At 50.1% G+C, this 11,848-nt stretch overlaps 1 protein-coding gene across 2 annotated transcripts in view; it reads right to left on the minus strand.

The window, feature by feature from the left end:
• ARRB1 (arrestin beta 1) overlaps positions 1–10,738 on the minus strand; it is a 127,745-nt gene extending 117,007 nt beyond the window's left edge. Inside the window, exon 1 of one of the 2 annotated variants that reach the window (XM_033145919.1) lies at positions 10,458–10,738. In XM_033145919.1, coding sequence (XP_033001810.1) covers positions 10,458–10,477 — 20 coding nt within the window. In that variant the 5' untranslated portion in view covers positions 10,478–10,738. The remainder of the gene's footprint in view (positions 1–10,457) is intronic. The other variant, XM_033145918.1, reaches the window with a different exon arrangement.
• Between the last annotated feature and the right edge of the window lie 1,110 nt (positions 10,739–11,848).

Below are 11,848 nucleotides of genomic sequence, written 5' to 3' on the forward strand. Positions count from 1 at the left end.
ATCCTCTGTCGTCCCCTTCTCCTTGTGCCCTCCATCTTTCCCAACATCAGGGTCTTTTCCAGGGAGTCTTCTCTTCTCACGAGGTGGCCAAAGTACTGGAGCCTCAACTTCAGGATCTGTGCATCTAATCGACTCTTGGCCCAGTATACCTGAAGGAGCGTGTCCACACCCATCGTTCTGCCCGGACACTGAGGGCCTTCTGGTGGTTCCCTCACTGTGATAAGTGAGACTACAGGGAACCAGGCAGAGGGCCTTCTCGGTGGTGGCGCCCGCCCTGTGGAACGCCCTCCCACCAGACGTCAAGGGAATAAACAACTATCTGACTTTTAGAAGACATCTGAAGGCAGCCCTGTTTAGGGAAGTTTCTAATGTTTGATGTTTTATCAAGTTTTTAAGATTCTGTTGGGAGCTGCCCAGAGTGGCTGGGGAAACCCAGCCAGATGTGCAGGTTATAAATATATTATTATTATTATTATTATTATTATTATTATTATTATTATTAGAAACCAGCAAGCAAGATCCAAACACGAGAGCAATTTTCCCCTGCTGTGGTTTCCAGAAACTGGAATTATATGAAGAAGAGGGTCCAGAGGAGGGCAACCAAAATGGTCAAAGGCCTGGAAACAATGCCTTATGAGGAACGGCTTAGGGAGCTGGGTATGTTTAGCCTGGAGAAGAGAAGGTTGAGGGGTGATATGATAGCCATGTTCAAATATATAAAAGGATGTCATCTAGAGGAGGGTGAAAGGTTGTTTTCTGCTGCTCCAGAGAAGTGGACACGGAGCAATGGATTCAAACTACAAGAAAGAAGATTCCACCTAAACATTAGGAAGAACTTCCTGACAGTGAGAGCTGTTGGACAGTGGAATTTGCTGCCAAGGAGTGTGGTGGAGTCTCCTTCTTTGGAGGTCTTTAAGCGGAGGCTTGACAGCCATCTGTCAGGAATGCTTTGATGGTGTTTCCTGCATGGCAGGGGGTTGGACTGGATGGCCCTTGGGGTCTCTTCCAACTCTATGATTCTATCATTCTGTGAAGTTTGCATGCACACGAAAGCTCATACCAAGAACAAACTTAGTTGGTCTCTAAGGTGCTACTGGAAGGATTTTTTTATGTTTTTTTAATTTTGTTTTGACTATGGCAGACCAACACGGCTACCTACCTGTACCTGTCCATGGAGGCAGAGCATAGCCATTCTGGCTAGTAGCCACTGACAGCCCCCTTTTTCTCTTTCAAAGTCTTCCAAGTTGTTGGCCGCCGCTGCTTCCTGCAGAAGCGAGTTCCACAGTTTAACTGTGAGCTGCGTGAAGAAGGGGCAGGGGCTCGATCCAGCAGCCAGGCTCTCCATAACTTCTTCTGGTTCTCAGGGTTCGCCATGCTGCTCCGCTCTGCCGGGAAACGTAGGGAACACACAGCCTGTGTGGCAACAGAATGCGCAGGCCGCGCGACCTCCCTCGGCCCCCCTCATGTTTGGGGAACGCTGCTAGGGAGCCGGAAGACAAACATGGCTCAGCGGCGGAGAGATCAAGGCGGAGTGTTTACAAAGGCCGTAAGTAATGAGAAAGAGCCCTGGGCGGCCACAGCAGAGCAGCATGTGTGTTGACGGCTGCGCTGCAAAGGGATGTTGGCAACGCCTTCGAGAGGCTCTCGAGTCTTCCAGTTGCACAGGGAACAGCCCTCCCCGGCAAAGCCAACACTCGGTGGGTTTAATTTTGGAGAGGCTTAATTTTTGTGTTACTGGTATTATATTTTTGAATTGTTATTGCCAAGCCTGGTTATGAGTTAGGTGGAGGTGGTTCAATTTTACTGCACAGTTACTGAGATGTTTTAAAACAAAATAAAAAATTCTTTCCAGTAGCACCATAGAGACCAATATTTACAGTCCTCTCATGGACTGTAAATATTAATATGGCCGTGAGGAAGGTGCAGGGGAGGTTGTATTTCCTGAGAATGCTCAGGGGATTGAATCTATCTCAGCACCTACTCCTGTCCTATTATCACAGTACCATTGAGAGTGTCTTAACCTATAGTATACTATTGTGGTATGGGAGCAGCTCTGTAACGGATAAAAAAGCTTTACAGAGAATAATTAAAATTGCCCAGAATGTTATTGGGCTCCAACTACCAACCCTGGACGAGATCTTCACGTCTCGCTGTTTGAAGAAGTCACACAACATCCTGAGAGATCCCACCCATCCTGCTCACAACCTTTTTGAACTGTTGCCTTCGGGCAGAAGATACAGGATAATGAAAACTCGAACCACACGCCTTCTGAATAGTTTCTATCCAAGAGCTTTGATTGCACTTAATAATGATCTCAGGGTCAGTAGTAAGTAATAGTAAGCAGTGAGTAGTAAGGAATGAGACAGGCTTTTAGGTTATGCTATGCTTTTAATAGGTTATGTTATACTCTGGATTATGTTATGTTTTAATAGATTATGTTTTAATAAGGATGAGAGTGTTGGAGATATGTGCAAATGTGTATGGTAAATCCTGTCTTTGGGTGTTTGATTTTCGTTGTTGTGTATACTGTGTATATACGGACAATGACAATAAATAAATCTATCTATCTATCTAACTAAGTTTGTTCTTGGTATGAGCTTTCGTATGCATGCACACTTCTTCAGATTTAGTTACAGGTACACTTCTTCAGATTTTAGTTACAGGTAAGTAGCCGTGTTGGGCTCCATGATGACTGCAGATGGTGACAGCAGTCACGAAATTAGAAGATGCCTGCTTCTTGGGAGGAAAGCAATGACAAACCTAGACAGCATCTTAAAAAGCAAAGACATCACCTTGCCGACAAAGGTCCGTATAGTTAAAGCTATGGTTTTCCCAGTAGTAATGTACAGAAGTGAGAGCTGGACCATCAAGAAGGCTGATCGCCGAAGAATTGATGCTTTTGAATTATGGTGCTGGAGGAGACTCTTGAGAGTCCCATGGACTGCAAGAAGATCAAACCTATCCATTCTTAAAGAAATCAGCCCTGAGTGCTCACTGGAGGGACAGATCCTGAAGTTGAGACTCCGGTACTTTGGCCACCTCATGAGAAGAGAAGACTCCCTGGAAAAGACCCTGATGTTGGGAAAGATGGAGGGCACAAGGAGAAGGGGACGACAGAGGATGAGATGGTTGGACAGTGTTCTCGAAGCGACTAGCATGAGTTTGGCAAAACTGCGTGAGGCAGTGGAGGATAGGCGTGCCTGGCGTGCTCTGGTTCATGGGGTCACGAAGAGTCGGACATGACTGAACGACTGAACAACAGCCGTGTTGGACTGCCATAGTCAAAACAAAACAAAATAAAAAATTCCTTCCAGTAGCACCTTAGAGACCAACTAAGTTTGTTCTTGGTATGAGCTTTCGTGTGCATGCACACTTCTTCAGATACACTGAATCCCCCATTCCCACCACCCTTCTGAGTCATACCCCTCCCCACTCCCTCACTATATGTAAGGGTCTGGTGACTTCTGTTTCAGTGTATCTGAAGAAGTGTGCATGCACACGAAAGCTCATACCAAGAACAAACTCAGTTGGTCTCTAAGGTGCTACTGGAAGGAATTTCTTATTTCATTTTGTTTTGAGATGTTTTAATTTATTGCTGATGGCTAGGGCTGGGCGATATCTGGTTTTCAACACTGCGATATACAGTATCACCAGCTAAACGTTGCAGAATTTCAGACATCATGGTATATCGGTACAGTGGTACCTCGGGTTACGGACGCTTCAGGTTACATACTCCGCTAACCCAGAAACAATGCTTCAGGTTAAGAACTTTGCTTCAGGATAAGAACAGAAGTTGTGCTCTGCCGGCAGCGGGAGGCCCCATTAGCTAAAGTGGTACCTCAGGTTAAGAACAGTTTCAGGTTAAGAACGGACCTCTGTATAAGGATGGAGCTACACAGAGGTACTGGCTAGCTGGAAAGGTTTTCCCATATTATGATTTTTGCACAGCACCCATACACACACACACACATCATGATTCATGATACGTTGCCAGGACAAAAATTACGAAACCGACATCGCGATACGGACTTTAAACCTGTTTTGCATGACATATCGCCCAGCCCTACTGATGACTACTTTTGTTATATTTTTGCAATTATGCAAATCTTTTCTCCGTTGTGAGCAGCCTCGAGCCTGCTTTAACTATGGAATGGCAACATACAAATAAATGACGCTGGCGATGAAAGCTGAAGTTCCCTGAGCTGGTTTTTCACAAGGGCTTGTTTCATATTCACCGGTTCCTCGCAAATCCCAGGCTCCTGGCTTGAAGCAGTTTTAGGATTTGTTATAGTAAGATCAGACACTACAAGAGGCAAATATAAAGGCCTCTGATCTTAGAATCCTAGAATCCTAGAGTTGGAAGAGACCCCAAGGGCCATCCAGTCCAACCCCCTGCCAAGCAGGAAACACCATCAAAGCATTCCTGACAGATGGCTGTCAAGCCTCCGCTTCAAGACCTCCAAAGAAGGAGACTCCACCACACTCCTTGGCAGCAAATTCCATTGCCAAACAGCTCTCACTGTCAGGAAGTTCTTCTTAATGTTTAGGTGGAATCTTCTTTCTTGTAGTTTGAATCCATTGCCCCGTGTCCGCTTCTCTGGAACAGCAGAAAACAACCTTTCACCCTCCTCTATATGACATCCTTTTCTATATTTGAACATGGCTATCATATCACCCCTTAACCTTCTCTTCTCCAGGCTAAACATACCCAGCTCCCTAAGCCGTTCCTCATAAGGCATCGTTTCCAGGCCTTTGAACATTTTGGTTGCCCTCCTTTGGACACGTTCCAGCTTGTCAGTATCCTTCTTGAACTGTGGTGCCCAGAACTGGACACAGTATTCCAGGTGAGGTCTGACCAGAGCGGAATACAGTGGTACTATTACTTCCCTTGATCTAGATGCTATACTCCTATTGATGCAGCCCAGAATTGCATTGGCTTTTTTAGCTGCTGCATCACACTGTTGACTCATGTCAAGTTTGTGGTCTACCAAGACTCCTAGATCCTTTTCACATGTACTGCTCTCAAGCCAGGTGTCACCCATCCTGTATTTGTGCCTTTCACTTTTTTTGCCCAAGTGTAGTACTTTGCATTTCTCCCTGTTAAAATTTCTCCCTGTTAAAATTACACTTCTCCCTGTTGAAATTCATCTTGTTTGCTTTCGCCCAGTTCTCTAATCTGTCAAGGTCATTTTGAATTGTGATCCTGTCCTCAGGGGTATTAGCCACCCCTCCCAATTTGGTGTCATCTGCAAACTTGATCAGGATGCCCTCAAACTTGATCAGGATGCAAACTTGATCAGGATGCTGAAGGTTTTAGAAGCAGGAGGAGCTAGACAGGAGGAAGATGGCTGGAGACGACATCGTGTGTTGATGGAACCCCCCTCGGTCTATGAATTCTGCCAGGTGAATCACATAACTGATATGGAGCATCTATCGGTATTTCTCTTGCGCGCTCTCTCTCTCTCTCTCTCTCTCTCACACACACACACAATGCAATTCAGCACAATCTGGTCCAACTGCAAAAGCAACCCCAAAACAATCAATATCTGGACTAGACAGACTTTTGGTCCGATCCAGCAAAGTTTTTCTCATGGTGTTAGGGTGCCAACCAAGCAGTCTGTGTACCCCGGAATCAACGCTGGGTTGCAACACCGGCACGACAGGCTACAGTCAAGGACCCCGATGCTGGAAGACACAGGACCCGGCAAAAGGATAAGCGCCACGGAATTTGGTACCATCAGTTAAGAGCAGGGGTAGGCAACCTAAGGCCCGTGGGCCGCATCTGGCCCAATCGCCTTCTCAATCCGGCCCACGGACGGTCCGGGAATCAGCATGTTTTTACATGAGTAAAACGTGTCCTTTTATTTAAAAATGCATCTCTGGGTTATTTGTGGGGCGTGGGAATTCGTTCATTTCCCCCCCCCCCAAAAAAAATATAGTCCGCCCCCCCACATGGTCTGAGGGACGGTGGACCGGCCCACGGCTGAAAAAGGTTGCTGACCCCTGGTTAAGAGCATCAGAAGAGCATGCCGGATCAGGCCCATCGAGTCCAGCATCCTGTTTTCCCAGTAGCCCAGGGAGGAACTTCCTCCTAGTGATGCCTCTCACAAACATCGGCATCCTCCTCTCAACAATTGAAAACGCCCTCGTTTATTCCAGTGGGGTAGGAGAGCTGAAAATAATGCTTTGGTTTTAGATAGTACCTGAGTAGGTGACTCTAAAAAGCCCCAGACAGAAATGTTTGTGGCCCTCTAGCAGCTATGGTGGCTCACTGACCAGAAGTAAAGTCTTTAGCGTTAACTCTGGAAGAGAGGCGTGGAAAATGTTTCTGGCTGTATATCCACAACAATTTATTTTGATACTACCTATACTATACTATACTATACTATACTATACTATACTATACTATAGTTAAAGCTATGGTTTTCCCAGTAGTGATGTATGGAAGTGAGAGCTGGACCATCAAGAAGGCTGATCGCCGAAGAATTGATGCTTTTGAATTATGGTGCTGGAGGAGACTCTTGAGAGTCCCATGGACTGCAAGAAGATCAAACATATCCATTCTCAAAGAAATCAGCCCTGAGTGCTCACTAGAAGGACAGATCCTGAAGCTGAGGCTCCAGTACTTTGGCCACCTCATGAGAAGAGAAGACTCCTTGGAAAAGACCCTGATGTTGGGAAAGATGGAGGGCACAAGGAGAAGGGGACGACAGAGGATGAGATGGTTGGACAGTGCTCTCGAAGCGACTGGCATGAGTTTGGCCAAACTGCGAGAGGCAGTGAAGGATAGGCGTGCCTGGCGTGCTCTGGTCCATGGGGTCACGAAGAGTCAGACACGACTGAACAACAACAACAATACTATACTACTGCGCTGAAATATTTAATTGGTTCTTTGATTGTCCTTGAATCTTCCCGCTACACTTGCCATCCTCCCCTGCCACACCCTTTGAGGACCACTGCTCTAACCACTACGCCACACAGCCTCTCATATATCCAAGGCAAGGAGGGGGAGAGAAAGGGGAGCGGCTGGGGAGTCAAATTGGATTGAGTGTTTATACTGTATTTTGAATCGGGTTCGGTATTTCAACGTTTACATGAAAGCGTCCAGAGAATCTGGTCAGCCATCGACCAAGTGCCATGAAGATTAAAAACAATACCATATTGACCCGGATATGAGCCGCACCCGAATATAAGCCACACCTTTAAAATTCAAGGAGGGGGGAGAGAAAAGACAATACCCGAATATAAGCCGCTCCCTTAAAATTCCACAGGCGCTCACACCCGTTCCGTTTTACCGCATGTCTGTTTCAGCAGCGATATCGCAAAAGAGCCAATTTTTGTCAGGTTGCGGATTTAAGCCGCACTTGTAACTTTTCACGGTCGGAAATTTGGAAAAAAAGAAAAAGCGAGGCTTATATTCGGGACAATTCGCCGGTTATCCATTTTGTCCTCTTCCAAAGAAGAAAAACTGCAAGCAATGAGGCAGGAACCCCCAAACTCGGCCCTCCAAATGTTTTGAGACTACAATTCCCATCATCCCTGACCACTGGTCCTGTTAGCTAGGGGTGATGGGAGTTGTAGTCCCAAAACATCTGGAGGGCCGAGTTCGAGGGCTGCCTGCACCAAGGAGATAAATGAGCAGGGGCCTCTTAGCCATAGAGACTAGTGGCGCGGGGAACTACGGCGCCACGTTCTGGAGGGCGCCAGGGAAGAGGCGGAGGCTAGGCGCAGCCGCCCTCGCCCGCCTCCGCCATGCCGCGCCGCAGAGGGAAACGTGGGGGTGGGGATGGGGGGGGAGCTGGAGGGATCCTTGCACCACGGCGCCAGATAAGCCCTGTAAATGAGCTGTCCCTGGAAACTGAGGATGCACCAGGCTAGGAAGCAGCCGAGTCAGACTGGTGTGCCTAGCTCATTATTGTCCGCACTGACCGGCAGCTCTGTCTCTCCAGGGTTCCAGACAGAGAGTGTCCGAAAGGAAAAGAAGACGACAGAGCCATTCGGCTCATGTCCTTCTTTACTCTCTAGCGAACTAAGCAGGAATTAGTTCGGAGCAGACATGGTAAATCCATACACAAACAACATCTCTCTTTACAAATCCCGAATATGCCGCGTGAACATGGCCACCGTTTTATTTACTAGGGTTTGGGGGGAAAGGGGCCCCCACAATGAACCTGTCGGCAAAGGCAACTATCATTTTAAGCGGCTCTCCTCCCCGCCACGGCCCCGGTGCCGAACAACGCGTAATCTGTCACCAGCTCAGCCGTTACGCAAGGAAGAGGTGCAGCACGCCAGAGGCACTCGAGAATGTGCTGGAGAAACGGCTGCATTTATACACACACACACACACGGACGGACGGACGGACGCCAGAAAGAGCCTTGCTAAACGTCTTGTCCAGCACTCAGGCCCCAAACGCAGGCAGGCAGCCGGCGTGCATCTGATAAGCGGCAACCCCCCCGCCCTACGTTGCATCTCATAGAATCACAGAACTGGAGAGTTGGGTGGGACCCCCAAAGGCCATCTAGCCCAACCCGCTGCAATTCAGCCGAAGAATCCCTGGGAGATGGGTGTCCAACCTCAGCTTAAAAACCTCCACCGTTCCACCGCCAAACAGCTCTTCGCATCAGAAAGTTCTTCCTGATGTTTACTCGGAATCTCCTTTCTCGTAACTTGAAGCCATGGGTTCGAGTCCTACCCTCCGGAGCAGAAGAAAAACAAGCTTGCTCCCTCTTCCATGTGACAGATTTTTTTAAAAAATATATATTTTTATTAAATATTTTCTTGATTTACAAAGGTAATGCAATGTCTCTCTCGTATTTTTCCATATACCGTAACATTTTTACAAGTCGGTTGTTTTGTTGTTGTTGTTGAGACATTAGGAAGAGAGGTGGGTGGGATGGGGAGATGGGTGGGGTAGGGTGACGATGTTTCTGTTTTACTTAATATGTGTAGGGTTTGGTGTCAGCGTTGTGACAGATATTTGAAGATGGCTCTCCTACCTCTTCTCAGTCTCCTCTTTCCCAGGCTAAACAGACCCAGGTCCTTCAACTGTTCCTCATCAGGCTTGGTTTCCAGACCCTGGATCATCTTCGTCGCCCACCTTCCTTCTTAAACTGAGGTCCCCAAAAGTGGTCACGGGACTCCAGGTGGGCTCTGACCACGGCAGAATAGAGTGGGACTAGTACTTCCCTGCCCCCAACTCCCAGCGGTACACTACCCCTGAACATGGAGGTTCTGTTTTACTAACATGACCAAGGTCCGCAAAAATAAAAACGTAAATGATTGAGAGGGACATAAAAGCCATCATCAGCCTTCAACCTGCCTGACCCTGTTGGGCCAATGCAGCCCCAATTAGTTACGACGTCATTTCGCCCCTTGGGGGGGGGGGAACTAACTGGCAGCCAACAAGTCATGGAAGGTTTCCGGGCGAGGCCTTAATACCACCAGCAGGTCGTGGGCAATTTAAAAAATAAAGAAAAATTATTAGCTTTTCAACAGAAAATCTGAATCCCGGTTAAAGGAATAAAGGCTGGCATATCTGTGCCAGTGATGTTGTGCGGCTGCTGTGAATAACCCATGAGTAGCATTGATCCCGCCACAGACTCCTGACCTTACGGCAGACAAGCCACAGCTCAACCTTAGAGCGTCTGTCTTGCAAGCCAAAGGGGGCAGGTTTGATCTCTAGGCAGGGCTGAGGATGCTCAGGAGAGACATTGCTGCCAGTCAGTGCTGGCAATACTAAGCTAGGCTGGACAAGGGTCTGACTCAACAGAAGGCAGCTACTTCCTATGTTCTGAATACCGGCCTGGAGGACCCCCTCCAACCTTCTTTTCTGGCTCTCCCGAGAATTTGTGTTGTTGTTTAAATTTGCTTAAAAGCAGGAATTCCCCACCTCTTTGGTGCTACTCATCCGAGGCTGCAAAGCAGATACACACTCACTCAGGAATAACCTACGCCAAAACCAGCGCGATTTACTTTGGAATACACCTGCAGAGCTGTCTGCAACTTTCACACCATTCCCGAGCTGTCTCTCAACGCCCCCCCCCCACCCGCTTTTCAAACAGGCGCCACCCGCGCCACCGCTTCACACGTTACATTTTGCGCGCGTGTATCGAGTGCCAACGCAGCCGCCAAACACGTGCAGCACACACTGCATCAACGTGACCGGATCCGTCGTGCAGCAGCAGCGCACGGGTGCCTCCGGGAACCGCGCTCCGCGGTGGGAAATCACCGCGTCTTGCTGCTGGGTCCACCACGTCGCCCATATGGAGGCGCCTTTCTCGGTCCGAATCTCCCGCGGCAGGACCAACGGCTGACGCTCGTCAGAACGCGCCCGAGACGCGCGTCCCAAGCGCGGCTGCCCCGTACCCGCCGCATCTCTCTCCCTCCCTCCAGGCGCGGCCCTGCCCAGGAAAGACCCCCCAGCCGAGCCAGCCAACCTCCCTCTCCGCGCACTCACCGGGTGCCTTTGTCGCCCATGGCCTCCGCTGGCTGCTCTCCTGCCGGGCGCGGGGAAAGCGAGAGACGGGGGCGCGCTCCTTCGTCGTCCGGCGGCGGGCGATCGGGCTCGGCTTCTCCCGGCCTGCGCAGCCCGGGCACGGTAGGGACGGAGCTCCGCCCGGCGGCGGCGGATGCTGCGCGTCGGGAACCACCAGCTGCAGCCAGAGCGCAGCGCAGGGACGGAGCGAGCGAGGAAGCCAGCGGCGCTCGCCTCGCAGCAGGAGTCCGCGCGGGGGCGGAGAAGGGAGCTGCCTAAGCTTAGAGACGCCCTGACATGCCTCCCCCGCGCCGCCGCCGCCGCCGCCGCGTAGGGACCGGCCGCTCGCGAGCAGGAGGAGGAGGAAGAGGAGGAGGAGGCGCCACCAAGCCCAAGCAGCAGCCCAGGCGCGCGCCCCGGATTCCCCTCCTCCGTGCGCGCGTCACGAGCGGCAGGCAGACCGCCGAGCCGGCGAAAAAAAAAAAAAAACCCACAACCCCAAGGATGGCTCGCCCCCCCCCCGCCCTGCTCGCCTGATCTCGACACGCGGCGCGCCTTCGGGACGCGTTCACACGATTCCCCGGCGCGGAAAAGGGCGGGCGCGTGGAGCGAGGCTTGTGGAAAGGCTGGCAGGCTGCTCGGATTTTCGCTTTTGAGGAAGGAAGGTGGGGCGGGGGTGGGGAGATGCGTAGTAGGATTGTAGAGCTGAGAGGGACCCGAGAGAGTAGGGTTGCCGACTGGGTTCTGGCAAAATGAAGGACTGGGAGGGGTGGTTGGGGGGGGCGGAGGTATATATTCCCTTCTATTTGGTGCTGGCGACTTCAAAGCAATCCATTACAGCTGCCTAACCCTCAGGAATTTGTCACACACATGCCGGCACACACACACACACACACACACACACACACGTGAATGTGTAAATCTGTCTATGCTTGGCAACCCAGAGTTTAAATGCTGTACGTGGCCTTTCGCACACCCTCTCAAACACATACATTTGGAGAGGACCCCTAACTTGGGGGAGAGAGAGAGAGAGAGGGCCTGAAACAGTGCTGTCAAGTATCCCGTTTTCCCCGGGATTCTCCCTTATTTTAAGCAGTTTCCCGCTGCTCTCCCTTATTTTTTATTTCCCTTAAATTTCCCATTTTTAATGGAAGCAGCTCCTCCCCTGCTGACCAGGGACTGGGTGGGAAGACCTCGCCTACTTGGAGAGAAAAGCCTCAGCCCTCAAAGCAAGTGGGAGCCGTTTCCCGTGCTTACAGGGGGGTGTATTCCTCCCCCTGCATCGGCCCCTATCCGTTGCCGTCGAGCCCCTCAGCCGGCCAATCGGGTTAGCTGGTGGGCGGAGCCTGGCTGCCTTTGAGCAGCTGCTGCTT

Source organism: Lacerta agilis, chromosome 4, assembly GCF_009819535.1.
Source record: "Lacerta agilis isolate rLacAgi1 chromosome 4, rLacAgi1.pri, whole genome shotgun sequence".
NCBI classification, from domain to species: Eukaryota; Metazoa; Chordata; class Lepidosauria; order Squamata; family Lacertidae; genus Lacerta; species Lacerta agilis.